The following is a 19,517-nucleotide window of genomic DNA, read 5'->3' as shown; positions in this document are numbered from 1 at the left end:
AGCAGAGCCGGCGTGAGGGGACGTAGCTGGCCCTGTGCTTCCCGTGTGCTTGACTAGAGTCTTCCTGTCTGCAGGCTCACAGGTCAGCTTCCACATACGTACTGTATGTAGGCTCTTGCTCTCTTCATGTGATGCTGTCACTGTCTCCTCGTGCATCTCTGTAGTTTCACATTTAGAAGTTTTTATTCCCGTTCGATGTTAGTCTTTGTTGACAGTTGATCATTTATATTGTTATAGTATTTCCAGAAGCTGCACTTGTACCTTATGTATCAAAGCTCGTGTTTCCCAAACTTTGTTTAATTGGATCTTTTAAATAAAAACATTCTTTAACTCTTCTAGGTATGTTTCAGATTTAGGAATTTTTTGCTAAATCAATTGATATTAATAAAAGACTTCTGTTTAAACAAAGTTAAAATTTATGAATGGTTTCTTTTTTTTAATTTTTTTTAAAGTTTATTTATTTTGAGAGAAAGAGAACACACAAGCACAGGAGGGGCAAAGAGAGAGGGAGGCAGAGCATCCCAGACAGGCTTTGCACTGTCAGCACAGAGCCCAGTGTAGGAGCCGATCCCATGAACCGCGGGATCACGATCAGACCTGAAATAAAGAATCGGAAGCTTAACTGACTAAACCACTCAGGTGCCCCTGAATAGTTTGAAATAGTATGAATGGGGGCACCTGACTGGCTCAGTCAGAAGAGCGTGTGACTCTTGATCTCAAGGTTGTGAATTCAAGTCCCACGTTGGAGCTGCAGCCTACATTAAAAATGAATGAATAAAATAGTATGAATAGGGGTGCCTGGGTGGCTCAGTTGATTGAGCATCCAGTACAACTCTTGATTTCAGCTCAGGTCATGATCTCAGGTTTGAGGGTTTTGAGAATCAAAATCAGGCTCCATGCTGACAGTGTAGAGGCTGCTTGAGATCCTCTCTCTCCCTCTCTCTCTGCCCCTCCCCCACTCGTGCTCTCTTTCCCTGTCTCAAAATAAACATTAAAAAGATAATATGAATAGTCTAAAAATTACATTTAAACTTTCAGTTCTGATACTGTCTTTTAAAAACCACAAGAGCATGTTGAGTACAGTTGGATGATTGAAAAAGCGATGGGATGTACACCTGAGAGAGACTGACCTGTGGACTGAAAGCTACCATTTTCTTTCTGGTCGGTCACCGCTGTGGCTTCTACCGCTGAGCTCATATCGCATGCCGCTCCTTGCACAGAAAATCATTCAGGACTGTCTGGTGATACCTTGGTCTAACCACCCTCTTGACGATGTTGTGTGTGTATACGTCACCTGAAGTTTCCTGGAGGCATGACTGTCTTGTGGCACGTGAGCAGTGACAGAAGGAGAAGAGAGGGCTCACCCCGTGTCCTTGCGTGTGGGACTGTGAGTGAGGACAGGGTCCTCCTGCCCCTGAGCAGCTGCTCACGCGAGCTGGGGGTGACGCCAGTGCTTCCAGAAGGCCCCGGGCTCCTGTGCTGCCGGCGCTGGCAGAGTCCCCGGCCGTGCGTGCCCATGTGAATGTACTACCGACGCGCTTCATCAGTGCCTGGCCATGACCTCCGAGGAATGAGCGTCATGTGCAGCCGTGTGTGTCGCCTTATTGGTGCTTTGCTTTAGAGTCTCGTTAGCTGAATGGAGTGGCTCACGCCCTCTGTCCTCTGCCCCGGAAATGATGAGTATCCAGCACGCCCTCCTGCAACCTCAGGGTGGCACGGGGCACTCTTACAGCATAAGAGAGACAATGAAACTGTAAGGGGTTTTAAACAGATGATCCTGGGTCCTTTTGAAATCCTATCTACGTTTACAAATCTTCAGTTCTAATGGGGAAAGTCTGGTCAATCGCACTTCTTAGTAGAGGCAGACGTACGAGCTTGGGTCCGTTAGCTTTGCAACTTTCTAATGATGATTTGTAATCTTATGTGCGCCTCTTTTCTTCTCTTCATCTGTGACCCGCAGAGCGTCTCCTTCACCGAGGGCCTGAGGACCTCTGCGTCCCCGTCTTCAGCAGACGCCTCCTTCTATTCCGTTCCTACCTCCCCTCTGGCCCTGCGAGGCCTGCCTGATTTCAGAGACAGCAGTGGCTCCCTCACCGAGCCCCGGGCTCCCGACACCAAGAGGCCAGCCGCAGAGAGGAGCAGCACAGCAGCGGCCGACGGCAACACCAGACGGGCCCAGTCCCCCGGGCCCCCTGCACCGCAGCCTTGTCAAGGTGTTGGGTTTTGTCACGTTGTGAGGAGTTGCAGCCCCAGTCGCCCCGTGGGGCAGAGTCACGACACTGCCACAGACCCAGATGCAGGGGGTGCTGGTAAAAGTGACCGCGGGGGTGGCGGTGGCTTGACCGCGGGTTTGTCCCCCACCAAGGGGGAGCACCCACATGGCCGGCAGGGCAGTGGTGGTGGTGGGGGGCCTGTTTTCACATTGACAAATGCCCGGCTGCAGGTGTCTGAGGAGTTCATAGACGATGACCCGGCAGACATCTCTTTCTTTGCTGGAGGCTCGGAGGCATTTTCCTTCCCCTACTGTGCATTAGCCCCGCAGGCCCCTCCCTGTGGTCACCCCAACTCCACCCCCTCCAGCCCAGACAGGTACCCCCCGGGGGTCATACACATGCACGTAGAGCACGGTTTTGAATTTGAGGGAGAGGATGGCTTTGGTGGCAACGTGCACCCCTCAGACACCTCAGAGCTGTTTGAGGTGAAGGCACAAGCCAGCCTGATGCAGAGCCTGCTGAGCGCCTCGGAGACCAGCTCGCTGAGGAACAACCAGTCTGAGAACAGCTCCCTCAGCAACCTGCCGCTTCACAGCGGCCTGTCTGTGCGCACTCCCAGCTCGGCCAATCAGTCCGAGGCCAGCTCCATGGCCAACTTCCCGGCCTGCTCGGTCCGCTCCGAGGCCAGCTCAGCCTTCCAGCTCTCAGACATTATCGACCAGTTAGAGCAGCTCAGCTACCCGCCCACCACCGCTGAGGACTCCAGCAGCACAGACACGGATTCGTGGGGCGCCGAGGCCGGGGCCCCACTAGACATGAGCCTTTTTTTCAGCAACCCTTTTGCACAGACAGGTGGAGAGAGAGTCCTTTTTGATCTGCAGACCATAAAGAATTTGACTCCAGGAGAGCGGGTAGATAAACACCCTTCCTGAGCGGCCCTGGGCCCCCTTGCAGGGTCACCCCCCACCCGCTCAGTGTGGCGAGAGCTCAGACTGGTGGCTTTACGCCTAGGCAGCGAGTCTGTGTTCGAGGCTAGATGTTCTTCCTTTTCTAGTTTTCTGCTTAGTCTGTTCTGAATGTCAGAGGATTAAAACTTTTGCTTAGAGTGGTGTGGTAAAAGGTGTAAAGTAGATGAGTATTTCCACCTAGAGGCTGATGAGTCAGTCTTCGCAGCTTTATCTCTCTGGCATACGCGTTGACTCAGCGAGAAACTGGCGCCCCGCTTTTGGAACGGTACGCGGTTCTGGTCCACATTGGTCTCTACTGCGGTGTGTATTGTGCCTGGTGCTGCTTTTTTAAGATGAAACTTGCTGCCTGTGCTTCATCAGGACGGCAGTCTGGTGGGATTTGTCCAGGCCCCGCACAGAATTTCCAGTAAGCCCTGCAGAACCCAGCTCCTGGGAAAGGCCCTGGAGGCCGAGGCCCCCTGCCTGCCCAGCCCTGCGGCTGCACGTGGCGGGGTCCCTGGCCCTGCGGCAGCACGCTCTGCCCAAGGGCATTGTCTACTGACTTTAGATCCAGAAATGGTGCTGTGTTTAGATAGCGGGCTTGGAGAAGTTTGGTTTAAAATGCAATGTCAGTTTGAACTGCTTTCTTCCATCTGGCTTAATCGGGATATAAAATATTTGGTTGCAGAAAAAGCAGAACTGGACACACCGATCCGCCTGAAAGTTCAAGTGCGTAAGCTCTCACCAGAGCTCTCTGCTTCACACCGATGGGGGGGGCTGTTCACTAAAAAGCAGCAGCACCCAGGAGCTCCACACACGTCAAGGGCTGAGACGTTCACTCTTCGTTCGGGAGTGTCATTTCCTTCAGGTCGGGTTGCGTGTGGTACGTGGGCGCCAGCCGTTTCTACTAGTGTCTGTTTCTGAGGCAGACGGAACGGCCACGGGAACGGACAGCCTGAGGTGGCCGTGCCCACCGGACGGGCACACTCGCAGGTGCCTTGATCTGCGCCACCGTGAAGCCCGGGCTGCTGCCCACTTCACAGATCGGACTTTTGTAGCTTATCCTTTCTGGTCTTACCTAGTAGAGACAGGCCGTGTTAAAGGCTGTGCTTCTTAAACGTCCCTTGGTAACTGCAGGCCTCCCGTCTGTCCCTCTGTGCGGATGGCGGACCCTCCGCCTGGCGGGTACGTGTGCACCCGCCCAGCAGCCAGCGGCCTCTCGCCAGGGGCCGTCTTTGTCATCCGCATTCACCGGATTACCAGCAGAGGCTTTTTGCCAAACGTGTTGATTTTCCATTTCTGTACCTGCCTTAAACCTGCGGCACCGTCTCATCACTGTGGCCTGCAGGTCCTTCTCGCTTATCCTATCCCTTGTTCCTGAGACCTGGCCTGTGTCCAGCGTGAAGGCAGTCTGGTGCAGTGTCGCTCGTGTTGGCTGACCAGTACCTGTGAAGAGACGGTGTGAGCGAGGGAGAAGGTGGTAGGGTTGCACAGGTAGGAACCACAAGTTAGAATAGCGTGTTCCAGACACTTTGTCTTTCCCTTGGGATCACTCAGAAACAAACCCTTCCCGTGTCTGTGCAGCGAGGAGTTAATCTGTATTCCGTGGAAAATGCTTTTCCTGGGCTGTAGTCGTCATGAGGGCTGCCTGTCTCCTAATGAAAGTGCCTGGCATTGGACTCAGCGAACCTGAGTTGTCCTGTTTCGGGTGCCTAGGCAGCAGGTCCCACGTGGGTGGGTTGGAGCCAGCCAGGGCGGGTGGGGGAGGACCTCATCACACCACCCTTGTCCTGCAGATTCCGAGTAAAGGCTGTTCTCCGACAGCTTCTACCAGGCCTTCCTGTAAAGGAGTTCTGTTTCCCCGGTGAACCTTCATTTTCTAGAGTTGATTTTTTAGCTTTTTATTTAGAATGTTTTCAAAATACACAAAAGCAGAAAAGGGAGTAGACATACCCCCGTTGCCACCCCACTCAGCGTTACCAGAGTCCGACCGTGCCTGTGCCGTCTGCCCCTTTTCCTTCTCCGCGTTTGGTGCTCTAATATTTTCTTGTGGGCCCTTGACATGCCGATGCCTTTCCTCAGAATGTCTACGTGCATCTCTGAAACGTGACCCCTTCTCTCATGGGGCCACAGACAGTCATGCAAACTTAATAACCCCGTGGTATCCTCAATAACCCTGTGGTATCCTCCAGTACCAGGGATGTACTTGAATTTGCCCTGGTGCCTGAAGGGCCTGTTAATACCTGATTTGTTCAGATCCGGCTCTAAACACACTCTGCTCAACACATGTGGCTGTGACCGCTCTTCCACCTTCTCTCGTTGACAAGACCCACTTCGTGCCAGTGACTTGTAGGAGGAGCCAGGCCCCTCGTCCTGGCTCACGCCCCTGCCTATGCCGTCACCTGTCTGCCCTTCCCCTGATTCTCTGGGGGCTGAGCCCCGAGACGTGCGGACCGCTGAGCACGTGCCCTCACCCACCAGCCCTCGTCCCGCAGCCCCACGAGGCTGGCACCTCTGTGCCATCAGCACGTGGGGCAGCACGGCTGAGAAACGAGCCCAGTCCCAGAAGCTCTGTGGACACCACTGGGACAGCTGTTATGTTCAGATTCAGGTTTAGCTTTTTGGCAAGATCTGGAGAAATGTATAAGAGCTTTTCTCTTCCAGAGTGTTCATGCTATGTTTAGGTTGGCAGGTCTCCCTTTCTAGTGAAGTCAGTGACTTGGAAACCAGTCGTGGCTCTCCTTGGAGGCGCCTGCCATTCATGTCTCCACCAACCCCCTTTGCTTCCGGGTGGGTCGTCACCCCACACATAGGGAGTTCTTTAGAAACCCGGGGAAGGTGAGCCCGAAGGACGCTTCCTGCTACAAATTATGTCCTTTCTGCTTGTAGCAGATAGTTCAGGCAGTGACCTTGTTCTGTTTTATCTTAGTAAGAGCTGCTTTACCACAAATATTAAAATGTCTGGAGCAGTTCGGATTGAGCGACAGTACTTCCTGAAGCGTCGTTGGGTCTTCCTTTTGTTTGTTTATGACCGTTGATCACGATCGTCTTTTCTCTGGAAGTCCTCATGGGCACGAGGCCGTCTTGGGAGGGTGGTCCCTTATTCCTGGATCACAGGATAGCTGTTCGTACCTGAGTGAGCCGTGCAGAGTTGTAACCGGCACTTCTTATGTCAGTGGCCACTTTGCTGAGAGTGTGTAGTTGAAAAGTGCCTGCAGCGTAAACGGTTTTCTCCTTTTATGTGCTGCCTGCCTTGGCCAGATGCAGGCCTGACCTCCGACAGGAGGGCACCCACCAGCCCCATCACAGACGGGAGTGTTGGGGCCATAGACAGTGCCTGTTACCTCCATGAAGTCCACCTCTGAGAGTACACCTGCTTGAGGCAGAATATTTATTTATATTACTTATCAAGTCTATTTTTGTATTTAAGTTTCCAAAGTCCAGTATTTTACATACACCAATATATGAGTATCTAAAGTCTAATAGTAAAGTTTCAGGTTAGCAAGATTGACCGCACTCAAATAGGTAATGGTGTGTGCTGTGTAACTTTATGAGTCCTAGGTCTGGTTGTGTGCCTTTTCTGTATTCCAAGGGAATTCCCTGAGTATGGAGTTAGGTCAGGATCCCCTTTTCCAGTTAACAAAGTGTGTTGTGTCATCGACACACGATGTCACGTTAGTGTCAGTTGTACAACAGTGATTGGACGAGTCTGGGCATCGGGTGTGCTTGCTGTGAGGGTGGCCGCCATCTGTCACCACACAACCTCATCACAGTACCTTGTGTGTGACAACACACATTTTAGAAATAGCAGTAATGGTAGATGGATGGACAATAAAAATAGGACATCAAAAAGCTCACAGGGAAACCTGTACATCTGTTCATCATAGTTGTTTGCAAAGTCCTTTCTAACTGGGTCCTGTGTGGACATACCTGGATTTTGAGTGACGATCTCCTCCACCTGCCGCCCCACATGAGTCACCACGAGCGCCCCTCGTGTCATGGCTGCAATCACGTAGGACCCACCCGGCACGTGGGCCATCTCCCCATGAGCCATGTGTTTGTGTGACATTTGATGCCAGTGCCTGTGTCTTCAAGGTACCATTCCCTCCTGGTTCACGGAACATCAAAAAAGAAATCCATTTCTAGAACAATTACTTCACAGACAAAAATGTTAACCTTCTCCAGGCGCGTACAGTTGAGAATTGAGAATTCCAGTGTGTGTTCTCAAGGCATGGAGTCACGCTGCCAGGGTTTTTCTTTGGCCCTTGTCCTGGAGTTACAGAGCTTGTCACAGCTGGCTGGAGTGCAGGTGGCCTGGCTGGCCCCTCTGTGAGGTCTGGTGGCTGTGCTGTGAGGTCCCAAAGTGCTATCTTTGGCCTAAAAACGTCTACTTTCCCCTAGGAAATGCAGAGGAAAGGAACCGGTACTTCCTGACGCACTTCATTCATTCATTCTCTAAAGAAAACATGGATGTTGCCTCCTTTGTGGTACTTAACAGAATTTGTTTTCCACTGAAATTGCCATTTATAAATTCACAGATATGTACTAATTCAGAACTTAATTGTTTATTCAATAAAATAAGGAAATATTTACTATGAACTTTTAAATGGGATTTTTAGCTTCCTTTCCCTCTCCTTTTTTTATAGTTTTGGTTTATATATGTTAAAGATGGTCTCGCGTATTAAACGAATCTCTGGAACAGCTACATCTTGTTTCTACAACCTCTTCACTGGCGCCTCTTTCACTTCGTAGGCTTCTGAGCAGCAAATAGGCACCTTGGCGGGCTTGCTTCAGGTGTGGACAGGCGGCCCTCTGGAAGGCCAGCAGGGGAGGGTGCCGTGCACTTTCGCAGGGGTCACTCTGTCTCAGGGCCTGACGGGTGCGGCCAGCGTGCAGGCGGACTTGGGGGGCCGTGGCCTGCTGCTCGGGGCCCCGCACCGCACCTCTCGGGTGGCGCCGTCTGCAGCATTGGGGACAAACACGTGGTCCTTAGGCTTAGACTGCACGCAAAACACCTGCTGCTGGCTTCTTAATTCTGAAGGTGAGAACGTTGTGCCTTTTCTTCCCCGAGTCAGCTGGAACCCTGTGAAGTCCCCGACCCAAAGCGCAGCAGCTACACAGAGTCTGAACTTGAGTTTCCCCTCTGGCCAACACGAGCTCTTGCTGCCCCCACGGAGCCGCCCGCCCCTGTGCAGCCCCCCGCACTGGGTCCTGGAGCTCGGCGGATGCTGCTCTCACCTCTCCCTCCTGGTGCTCTGAGCAACACGGGCCCCTGGGAGGGAGCGGCTGCCGGTCTCCTCCCTGGGGCTTCGCGGTGCCTGGCGCCTGGTGTGGCCGGAACCGGGGGGCCGTGGCAGCAGCAGCAGCCTTCTAGAAAAGCACCTTGGCACACACCCCACAACCCGCGTGGGTGGTCCCTTCCCCACTCAGAGGGTTGGTGTGCCACAGGAAGTCCTTCCCTCCCGCGACACGTGGGTCCCAGGAGGTGTGTCATTAACAAATCCAGATTTCAAGAAACTGCTCAAAGCTTTCTCTTTTCCATCTCATCTCTAGGATGACTGGTTGGAAGGGTGAAAACCGTCTGACTTTTATTGCTGAATTATGTCAATCTCGGTTACATTTGTTTCCTAACAACATCACATACAGGCTTTTTTGTGGGGTTTTTTTTTTTTTTTTTTTGAATAGTTGGTTGTGGGTACCTTGTCCCCGATGCTGCAGTGGGTTCAGAAGACCCGTGTCCTCCGTTAGAACCCAGATGCAGGGCACCCTGGACCACACACAAGAGACCTCACCCCTGCAGATGCCCAAAATGTGACTGTGTTGTAGGCCACAATACCTGTTTTCTTTAACAGGGAAAGAGTCCTGTTTGTTTAGAACAAAAGAAAAGATTGACAATGCACGATGGCGTCTCCCTCTTCACTTCAGGTCACCACAGCCACATCCACACCCTGAGGTCCCCCTGTGCCAGGCACTGGCCCACAGCCTTGTGGGTGAGCACCACAGCGCCGTGGAAAGGTACGGCACAAGTCAGCCCTCCTCTGCCGTTTGGCGGTAACACGGCGGGCGACGAGCTGGTGTTTGTGCCCCATGCGCCCGCCATTTTCCTTCCACTCTTATTTTTGAGCCAGATTTTGTGTAAAAGTGACCCCCGACATCCTAGTCCAAAAGCAGAGCCAGAAGTAGTTTTCTGCTAACCTGTGATGCTCACATTTACCTGAATTCTCTGTACAGTTTAGCCTTTTCCATTTATGGGATTAATGATCCATTTTTCAAACGAAAGGAGTTTCTAGATCTTACTTTCTTGCTATCATATTAACCTTCAGACTTGACCTTGTATTTTCCAAACCGAACCTTGATTCTTCTTCCACCTTAGGCAGAATTTTCAAGAGAGTTCATTACAGGGTTTTGAAAAAGAATTCAAAGGTATGAAATGAAAATAAGCCTAAATTTTGCTCTGTGCTGTTATCTCTCCCCAGCTAGTTAGATGGATAAAGTGAAGATGATCACAGAAGTATAATACTGTGCTTTTTAAAATGACATTTCAAAAATTACAAGATAAATAGTTCGAAATTTTTGGAAATAAAGAACATCACCTGTCAGAGTTGCTTACTGTTGGCAGTTTGAAATGTTTGAAATGTGTGTTTTCAAAGATAATCAAACCTTGTACGTTGGCCCTTTGAGTGCAGAGCTGTCTTGAACACTGGGTGGACAGCGTGGAGCCACTCCAGCAGGAATGAGGAGCTCAGTAGAACATAGCTATCAGTTTTGTCTATCAATTTCAAATCATTTGATGCTGGAAATGGAAGAATTTCTGAAAATTCCTCACGCACAAGTAAAAGAATCGGTCGTTCTTTTTTTTTTCTTTTGAAAGTTTATTTTGAGAGTGTGTGAGCCGGGGAAGGGCAGAGAAAGAGAATCCAAGCAGGCTGTGCTGATAGCACGGACATGGGGCTCGAACTCGCAAACCGTAAAGTCATGACCTGAGCCGAAACCAAGAGTTGGACGTTTAACCAGCTGAGCCACCAGGTGCCCCGGAACCGGTCATTCTTGATGCTGCGGTGACACAGTAGAGCACCACCTTTGTGTCTGAGTAGATCGATGGTAGGGACCCTGTCACTCAGAATAGTACTCTCGCGGTTTTTCCGTAGAGGACCTCGGACACGGGAGTCTGTTTTCACAAATATTGAAGACTCTTTCCGTGTCCGTTAAGCCTAAATGTGTTCCGTGGTATCTGAAACGACGGTTTAGCATTTTAAAAATCCCTCAGACCTGCATCCTGGTATGTCAGCGATGACAGGGTTTGCTACGGCAAGGAGCTTCTAACGTTAGTGCCCTTGCGCGCTGTCAACACAGGGTCCAGAGCAGCAGGCCGTGGACACCACTGGCTTCTGTCGCTCCGGAAGAACACACCACAGAGCCACAGCCCACGCCTGTGTTCTCCGTGTGCAGTGTACGCGTTGGTGGCCTCAGATGCAGCACTAAGGCTGACCCACACAGGGTAGGGCATGGAGCCGTGGCGCCCACTCCAGCAGCCTCCAGCAGCAGTGTAGACGGGTTCCGTGCTCACTGCCACTTGCTTGGAAAAGTGTCTCCTAACAAGATTTGCTTTGTCGTGCAGGATCTGTGTTCACATAATTTGAAGTAGGTATGACTTATGTTTCGATGTAGCTGACAGATTTAATAAAAACAGGTGTTTAATAGCAGTTTGTGGTACTTTTTAATCTATTCACTAAATTGTGAGGTGACGACTTTTGTCAAGTAAGTGTCCACAGTGATAATATCAAATGACGGCTCGTACCCTCCCTGGAACCGCATGCTTTATTCCAAATGAGCGGTCCTTCCTGGAAGGGTGGTTCCTCTCACAAGTTCATCAGAAGGGCCGTGTATTGGAAGCGGCACTCTCTAGTTTGATGGCCCGACCAGCCCGACCCCACGAGTCATGGCACCCATCCATGACACTTCAGGGAGGACCACCTCCTCCAACGTCACCTTCTGCTGTTTAAACATGAAGTCAAGTTCACAGTGACTTTCTGGGAAACTATCCACTATGCCCTTGTGGTAGGACCACCCATCTTTGAGGGAGGCGCTGCGCAGGGCATGGGGCGGGGCGGGGGGCAGAGCGGAGCAGTGGACTTACCTTATTTTCATAACCAATGAGTATGAAATATCTCAGTTCTCACACTTTGAACGGTACAGTTGTGAAAAATAAGGTACGTTGCTAGGAGCTTCTAGACTTTTTTGCGGATTCTCCTGTGTGTAAAAGTATCTCCCGACACAGTTCTGAGCTTGCTTGAGACAAAAAGGGTTTTGGATAGGAGTCCTAAAATAGCTCATCTTTGGAAACGCCGCTTTCCCTCGTAGGGGTCCTCCACACCACAGGGGCCGGCAGAGCCCTCGACCCCATCTGATCCCTTCAGAAGCGACTAGGCTCCTGCACGTGGGTAGGGCACGAAGGAAGCCCATGTGATTTCAAGGTTGCTTTAGCATGTTTTAAATGTGTAATAAAAGCAAATTCTGATTTGTTTAAATTAATGTTGAATAAAAGCACGTTCTGATTTGATTAATAATTTCATGCTCTTACAGCATCCAGGTTTTCTCGGTCAGTGAATGTTTGCTTGTTTTCACTCTCCGTCGTGGTGAGAGGCCCACAGGAAAGTTCTGCCCTCATAGCATTGGTAGCTCCCCTCCAAGGCGGGACCCCCTCCCTGGGCGAGACCCCGCCAGCACCAGCAGCCTTCCAGAACTCCACCTTTGTCAATGTGAAAATCAAGCCTGCCGGCCGCGCCCCAGGGCTCCCTGGTGCCATGCTCACCCGGCCCTCCGGGCAGCCCTCTGCACTAACCTGCCTGCACACGTGCGTGTTTGAGGTCAAATAAGCCAAGGTTTGGTTTTATTAGCTGGTCACTATAGGTGACTGCTTTTGAAGTCTCTGTCTACGGTGTAAGAGGATCTCGTTTTGAAGCCCATGGTGGATGGGCTGAGGTGGGGTGGGGAGGCACCAGGGGTCCTGGCCAAGTCACTTAGGTGCCCGCATTCCGTAAGCCCACTTAGCCACAGTCAGGAGTAATGGTAGCATGAGAGCTAAAACGCCCATTTGTAAACCTGAGGTAAATTTCAATTATAAATAGCTTCTAAACTGGTTCGATTTCTTACCTACAACTCTGCTTTAAGGATACCTTCAAAAGTTGCCATTCAGTAGCTGACTGATTTCCCATAGAAAAACATTAGAAATAACCCTTTCAGACTTGAAGGTCTCTTGATAACAGAATTCCTGTGTTGCAAAACGTGTGATGGGGCATGCCTCGTCAGCCCTCTTAGGACTCGGCCACGCTTTGGCCTCCGCCCAGTTCCAAGCAAACCCTGTTTTAAGAAGAAAAATAGTAGTAGTTACTGTTGTGGTATGAATCTAGAAAACCAATATAAGATCCTTGTTAATAAAAAATTCAAGGAAGTAGAAAACAGTATGATGAGTACATGATCCAGTTTCTTTAACGAACGATTTAAGTGAGGAGCGCGACCTTAAAGCACACTTTTGTTTTTCAGATTCGTTAGCACCAGGTCGGTACCTTCCGTCTAAGCTCCGCAGTCCGCCTTCCGTTAACGTGCGCACAGAAGCGCCCTATTCAGGGTGTGCCTTCTGCTTCGCAGGCCTTGTGCTGCTTATTCTCATCACAGTTGCATCTTGTCTAGAACCGAGAAAAAACCCCAGAAACTCAGAGCCCTGGGGTGTCCGAACCACCTGTGGTTGGTCTCTGAAATCGGGTCGACCGGCCACCAACCTGTGTTCGTTTCGCTTTCTGTCATATTGAGAATTGCACCTGATAGAGGCTTTGTTTACATGCCTCCCAGAAGGTGCCCGGTGGTAGCGTTAGGCTAATGTTGGCTAAAGCACGGTAAGAACTGTGGTGTCTGGCCGACGTGGCGGCCCTTTCTCATTTCTTGCTCCATCCCCCGCCCCGTTCAATTGCAGGCCTTTCCGTGGACAGTCCTCAGCCTTCTCCCTCCGCCCGGAAGAGCCCGCTGAGCCTGAGCCCTGCCTCTCAGGTGACTCTGGGCCCAGCTGAACAGGGCTTGTTCCCCCTCCTGAGCCCTGTCCTTAGCGACGCTGGCGGAGCCAGGACGGACGGCGAGGAGGAGCCAAAACACAAGGTGGGCGCCGCCCCAGCAAGAGGCTAGCTGCTGGTGGGCCTGGTTTGCAGGGAAGCCTGGGGGGCCCAGGGCGAGCTCTGTCCCAGGGGGCTGGCTCGCCCAGTGAAATCTGTCCCTAGAGCTGCACGTCACTGGGGACTCTTCGGCCGCCTTTGCGCACAGGCAGGCTTCCTTATTCATTTAATGGCCGTTCCTGGCACCTGGGGGCTTCGAGTGGGGACGTGGTGGGAATGGTAGGGCCTTGGGGGACTTAGCCTCCTGCCCTCCCTCCCTTGTTGGGTACTCTCTCAAACGATCGGGTGATTGGGAGGGTGACCAGGAACCCCCATCTTGTTGGTCTCGTGGATGAGTGGGTTCTGAAGGAGTGACCAGGTGGGGTGGGGTCCACACGAGGGGGCGTGATAGCACAGGAGGAGGGTTGTGTGGGGTTTGCGGTGGAAAGTTGAGGGGATGCCCACAGGTTTCTCTTTGCTCTCAGGGACAGGAGGCCGGCAGCTCGGAGAGCCCCAACTCGAGGATGAGGCATTGGCGGGAGGCAGTGGCACCTGCTGCGTGGCCACCCCCACCCTCCTGGCCTGTGCCTCCCCCCCCCCCCACCCGAGCAGCAGCATAGACCAGGTGGTCATGGCCAGGCAGCTCTGTGGGCGGGCACACAAGGGAGGACAAAGGGGCCAGGCAGCTGGAGGCTTGGGGAAGAGAGTGGTTGAAATAACGGGTGGTGGACTGTGGTGGCCCAGAGGGCACCTGTCCCCCTGTGTAGAGTAGGGTCCCCGAGGAGCAAGCTGGAAGGAAGCCAGGCTCAACTGGGCTGCCAGCAGGTGGGCCCCTGCCTCACAGGTGCCTGTCACGTGGGAGGGCTGTCGTGGAGAACACCTTGTCAGGCCGTGGGTTTCATCCTGAAGTTGTGCCGAGGGATGCCATGCGTGGGATGCGGGAGATTCCTTGAGAAGTGGGGTCGACCAGTCGGAGGCCTGGCGAGGCCTCAGCACACACTCCTTCCCGGGGCCCCTGTCAGAGCAGGTCCTGAACCGGAAGACGGGATGTGCCGTTGGGCGCCTGGCAAGGGCGGGGATCCCAGGACCCCGGCCCCGGGGGCAGGGCTCACAGTCCCCACCCCTCAGTCCTCTGTTCACATCGGGCTGCCTGGCAGAGGTCACTCTGGTCCCTCGAACCCGGTTCAGCAGCAAGACTGTTGGCTTGGGGTGTTTTTATTTATTGATTTTGCAAACCTAACAATTATCTGTTTGGCTCACTGTTGCTTTGGTGCATAAACAGAATGGCTGGAAAGCTGCATAAAAAACTAAATTTTGTTTTGTTACTTTTCCGCACTACAAAAATAGTCATCCTTTAGGTGGTTCTGTAGGGAGACTTGTACCGCCCGAGGGTCACCGGCCGGATTCCCAGTGGGTGGCCGTGGCCTTCCCATCCAGACCAGGCCTCAGAGATGGCACCTGGGAGCTCCACCACAGGCTCGCAGAGCCATGTCTGGGCCCTGCACCTGGGGACCCCAGGCCCTGCCCCACAGCTCCCCTGCCTCCTCTCCTGTCCCTGGGCACTTTCCTCAGTGCTACCCACGGCCAGCCCACAGGCCGGCGCTAAGACACATGGGCCACAGACCCACGAGGACTTCCTGGCAGGGCCTCAGCAGCGGCTAAGCGCTGGGAGGGGCTTCTGCGTTTGCCTCTGACTGCCGGACTCCCCCTCCGTGGGGAGCAACCCGCCCACTTGTTTCCTGGCGTCCCTCCTCGCCAGTGTGTCCCACTTAACTGGCTGTTTCTCCCCCTTTCCGATAGAAATCCTTGAGGACTGACAGTATTCGGGAGGGACAAAGACTGAGGTGCTTTGTGGGGCACTCCCTGCCTGGGGCTCTTGGGCTGCTTCCTGTGAGGACAGGTGGCAGGGCTGGGCAGAAAGTACGCCGTCCTCCCGGGGTGGTGCCGTCCCAGCCCCGCTGATCTGCAGCCAGGCTGGCCGGGCTTTTGCTCCCCTGGGAGTTTCCCTAAGAGGTTTTTCACTGCATTGGAAACCTGCGGACCACCCTCGGTACACAGGCAGGCTGGCCTGACTGCCACACCCCTGTGTCCCGTCACCAACTGGTGGCGCCTGTGACGTGATGGTGAGCTAATCAGTGACACTGCCGTGGCTGTGTTTCTGAGCATTTCTCTGTGGGTACTTTCATCCCCCACAGAAGAGGAGTCGGTCTGGAACCTCAGGGTGACCCTGCTTCTGCAGGATCGCACTCAGGGCTAAGGCACTGCTTGGGACCCCACACAAAGGAAATGTGGGTAGGAAGCCAGCTTGCCTGCCCCGGACCCCCCACCCAGAACCCCCGGGCCGACAGCGTGCAGGTGGAGGTGTCCAGGATCAGGGACACTTGGCCGCATGGGGGTGGGCAGAGGCTGCAGACGGGGAACGTGGGCCTCCTCCTCGGCTCTGGCCCCCGAGAGCTTGCTGGGCACTTCGAGCTCAGGTGCAGATGGGGTGTGTCAAAGAGACTGGACTGAATCAGGATTTGGAAAGTCATGTTTCAATAGCACAAAGCCCAGAAAGAATTGAAGAGCCACAGAGGTTGCCACTCTGCAGGGAGGGGGTCTGGAGCTCTAGGAACAAGGGGTGGGCACTCCAAGGAGATGCTGCTGGGACCCCGGTGTTGTGTGACCGCAGAGCAGGCTCACCGGGGCTGCTGGGACAGAGCAGCTGTTGACTATTTGGAAAGAGTGGGCCGCGGGGAGTAGTCCCTGTGGGTGGAGAGGTCACGGCCAAATCGGTGGTCTCCGGGGCACACAGGAGGCATGAGACTGTGTTGCCACCGTGGGAACATGGCAACCTCTGGTCAACTTCACGTGGGGGCGGGGGCACAGGGAGGAGAGGGGCCCCCAAACAGCAGCCTCTAGCCCAGCCTCCCCTGTCAGCTTCTCGCCGGCGTCGAAAGCCCATCCCAGACTCGTGCAAACCCGACTCCTCACCTTCCTCCCCAAACCTGTCACCTCGGGGATGGCAGCTTTGTCCCTGGGCCTGGACCCAAAATTACAGTCAGCTTTGTCTCCTCTGTCCCTTGGACCTCTACCCACACCAGAACGTGACCAGGAGACTCTTTCCGGGTCCTGCTGCTCCCCTCCCCACTACGGACGGAGCCTTCTGCCGGGCCCCAGCCCCCCATGCTGCTCTTGGCGCGGCATCCGAGCCCCTCCCAATGAGCTCCAGTAGGCCCCAGAGACGCCCTGCCTCCCCCACCAGTAACCAGCTCACCTGTCTCTTGCCCGTCCCCCCCATCCTTGACCTCCAGCCGGTCTCCCACTACCCGACCCCCTGTCTCTGCCGGCAGGGGCTGCGGCCGCCGCACACCTCCGGCCTCCACCCTCCCCGCTCTGCCCTTCCTCCCACTGCTGTCGCTCCAGCGCGGGGGCCTCTACTCCTGGGCGAGTCCCCGGTGCCTGTGTGCCGTTGGTATGTGCTCTGTAGGTGTTTGCTCGGTGGCCTCAGGGACAGCCAGCCCTAGAGAAGTCCTCGGCCGGGTGGGGGAGCTACAGGGGAGCGTGCAGGGATAGAACAGAGCAGGGTGTCAGCCAGGTGGGACAGGATGGAGGAGGGACCTTCGAGCCGGACCTTGACAGAGGCGGCTACCTGAGGTGCCCATGGTGTGGAGGAGCCCCACAGGGCTGAGCAGGGCCACCCACGTGGGGGCATGCGGCCTGTCCTTTGCTGGCCTGCCGAGAGCTGGGTGTGGTGTGGCCCAGGTTCCCAGGGGGCCTGCGGCAGCCCTTCCTGCTCCCGAGGGTCGGGTCCCCTCCCTGCTGATTTGGCTGCCGGCACCTGAGAGTCAGGCAGAGGCCGTGAGGACGGAGAATTCGGAGCTCCCAGGGCGGGGTCATCTCTGGCCCTGCACTCAAAGCGGGTTAGCCGGCCTGGTGCTCTGACATTGGGCACAGTTAGAATGTTTGGCAACTTTAATGACTTTTTTGTGAGTTCAGCTTAATCGTTTCTAGTCACATACATGCGTGTATACAGACACATGTATCTGTTAACCAGCTACACCCCTGGCAGCGATACCAGAACAATAATTTCGTTACAAAACCAGTAATAAGCTTCAAAACATGTTGATGTTTGAACAGTGATTTTTTTTTCTCCCTCCAAAAAAATAACGTAAAATGGGAAAACCATGTAAAGGAGATCCATCTGGGCTTATGTTTGGACTCACAAGTAAATCCCTTCAGGAATTACAGATGAAAAGCGCACAATGATGTCAGCTTGGGCAGAAGAAAGCGAGAGCTGTGAGCGTGGGCGACGTGGCCGACAGACACACGCTCACACTGTCTGTGCCTCTTGCAGAGCATGGCAGCAGATGAGGCCTATTTCATAGCCAAGGAGATTCTCGCTACAGAACGAACATACCTGAAGGATTTAGAAGTTCTCACTGTGGTATGAAACCTAAATCCTTTGTTACTTTGTCTTCTTTAATATAATCGACACCAGAAATAGAGGATCTCTCCTGAGAAGTAGCTCTTGGCCAGCATGAGATGTACATGTTTATGTTCTATTAAACATGTTTGCCTTCAAGCCTGTCTAAGAATAGAGTCAGAACAGTGAGTCCAAGTTTTTTTGTAAAACTAGTATCCATTTGAAGCTTTTCACCCAGAACTGTTTTCGTATGTTGTGAAAATAATTGGGCGATCGGCCAAGAGGACAGCTGTAGCACTGATTTGAACAATGGGGAATCTGGGATGGGTGCCGTGTGTCCTGGGGCTACAGACCATCAGGGGCGAGGTTCCTTGGTCACCCTGAGCTCTTCCCGCAGTGGTTCCGCAGTGCGGTGGTCAAGGAGGACGCCATGCCTGCAGATCTGATGACCCTGCTCTTCTCCAACATAGACCCCATCTACGAGTTCCACAGAGGCTTCCTGCGTGAGGTGGAGCAGAGGCTGGCACTCTGGTAACACCCTGCACACTCGGGCGGCCCCTGCCCTGGACCCCCACACGGCCAGCTCCGCCAATGTAGCTGTATCGCTGCCCTCGGGAAATTCCCAGCTTCAGACACTAACTCGCAAGAACCATTGTTTGGTCGAAGCATATTTTTCAAACTTGTGGGAGGGGTAGACCTGTAACAACAGCCACTTTTATTCTTCCTTTTCCGTAAGAGAGAATGAAGTAAATGTAGATCCACTTTTTTGCCTCGTTACCGTCTTCTGTCAAATATGGGCCTCCCACCTGGAAGCATCTCACTGCCATTCTAAGACTAGGACAGCCAGGCGCACGAGCATCAAAGTACAGCTCGCAAGTTTTAACGAGGTTTTGACCATATTTGTCCATCTCTGTCTACTCCAGGGAAGGGTCTTCCAGTGCCCATTCCACAGGCGGCCATCAACGAATCGGGGACATCCTGCTCAGGAACATGCATCAGTTAAAGGTACCACGTGTGGGTGCGATAACTCCATACCTAGCAGATGACAGTGCGCCCTCAGTGTTGCCCTCAGAGCAGCATTCCCTCAGAGCGGTTACCCCCTCAACACAGCTTTCCCCTCGGGGAAGCTTTCCCCTCAGGACGGCGTTCACATCAGGACAGTTTTGTAGGCAGGACATATTTCTCCCCAGGGCAGTTTTCCCCTCAAGACAGCGTTCCACTCGGGACAGCGTTCCCTTCAGTTCTCTTCAGGACAGTGTTCGTCCAAGGATAGCTCCCCTCAGGATAGCGTACCCCTAAGGATTTGCCCCAGGGCAGTTTTCCCCACAAGACAGCATTCACCTGAGAACACTGTTCACCTCGGGATACAATTCCCCTAGAACATGGTTCACCCCAGGTCAGTATTCCACTCAGGGCAGATTTCCCTTCAGGTGAGTTTTCTCCTCAGGACAGCATTCACCTCAGCACAGTTTTCCTCGCAGGACAGACTCCCTTAGAATAGCTTTCCCTTAGTGTGCATTAGCCACAGAGCAGCATTCTCCTCAAAAGAGCGTATGCCTCATGACAGTGTTCCCCTCAGGACAGCATTCGCCTGAGGCAGTTTTCCCCTCAGGATCGTGTTCCCATCAGGACAGTGTTTGCCCCAGGGCAATTTTCCCCTCAGGACTGCACTGCATTCCCCTCAGGACAGCCTTCCCCTCAGGACTGGACAGTGTTCCCCTCAGGATAGCCTTTCCCTCAGGACGGCCTTCCCCTCAGGACCGGACTGCATTCCCCTCAGGACAGCGTTCCCCTCAGGACTCTACAGTGT

The 19,517-nt window shown here is 53.4% G+C and overlaps 1 protein-coding gene across 7 annotated transcripts in view; it reads left to right on the top strand.

Annotated features, from left to right (window-relative positions):
• FARP2 (FERM, ARH/RhoGEF and pleckstrin domain protein 2) overlaps positions 1 to 19,517 on the top strand; it is a 104,457-nt gene that overhangs the window by 66,233 nt on the left and 18,707 nt on the right. For all 7 annotated transcript variants that reach the window (XM_049614501.1, XM_049614502.1, XM_049614500.1 and 4 more), the window contains 5 exons: positions 1,961 to 2,213; positions 13,131 to 13,309; positions 17,639 to 17,728; positions 18,105 to 18,238; positions 18,631 to 18,712. In XM_049614501.1, the coding sequence (XP_049470458.1) occupies positions 1,961 to 2,213; positions 13,131 to 13,309; positions 17,639 to 17,728; positions 18,105 to 18,238; positions 18,631 to 18,712 (738 nt within the window). The remainder of the gene's footprint in view (positions 1 to 1,960; positions 2,214 to 13,130; positions 13,310 to 17,638; positions 17,729 to 18,104; positions 18,239 to 18,630; positions 18,713 to 19,517) is intronic.

The sequence above is a fragment of the Panthera uncia genome (assembly GCF_023721935.1).
Source record: "Panthera uncia isolate 11264 chromosome C1 unlocalized genomic scaffold, Puncia_PCG_1.0 HiC_scaffold_3, whole genome shotgun sequence".
In the NCBI taxonomy this organism is placed as follows: domain Eukaryota; kingdom Metazoa; phylum Chordata; class Mammalia; order Carnivora; family Felidae; genus Panthera; species Panthera uncia.
This window is presented reverse-complemented; position numbering and strand designations above follow the sequence as displayed.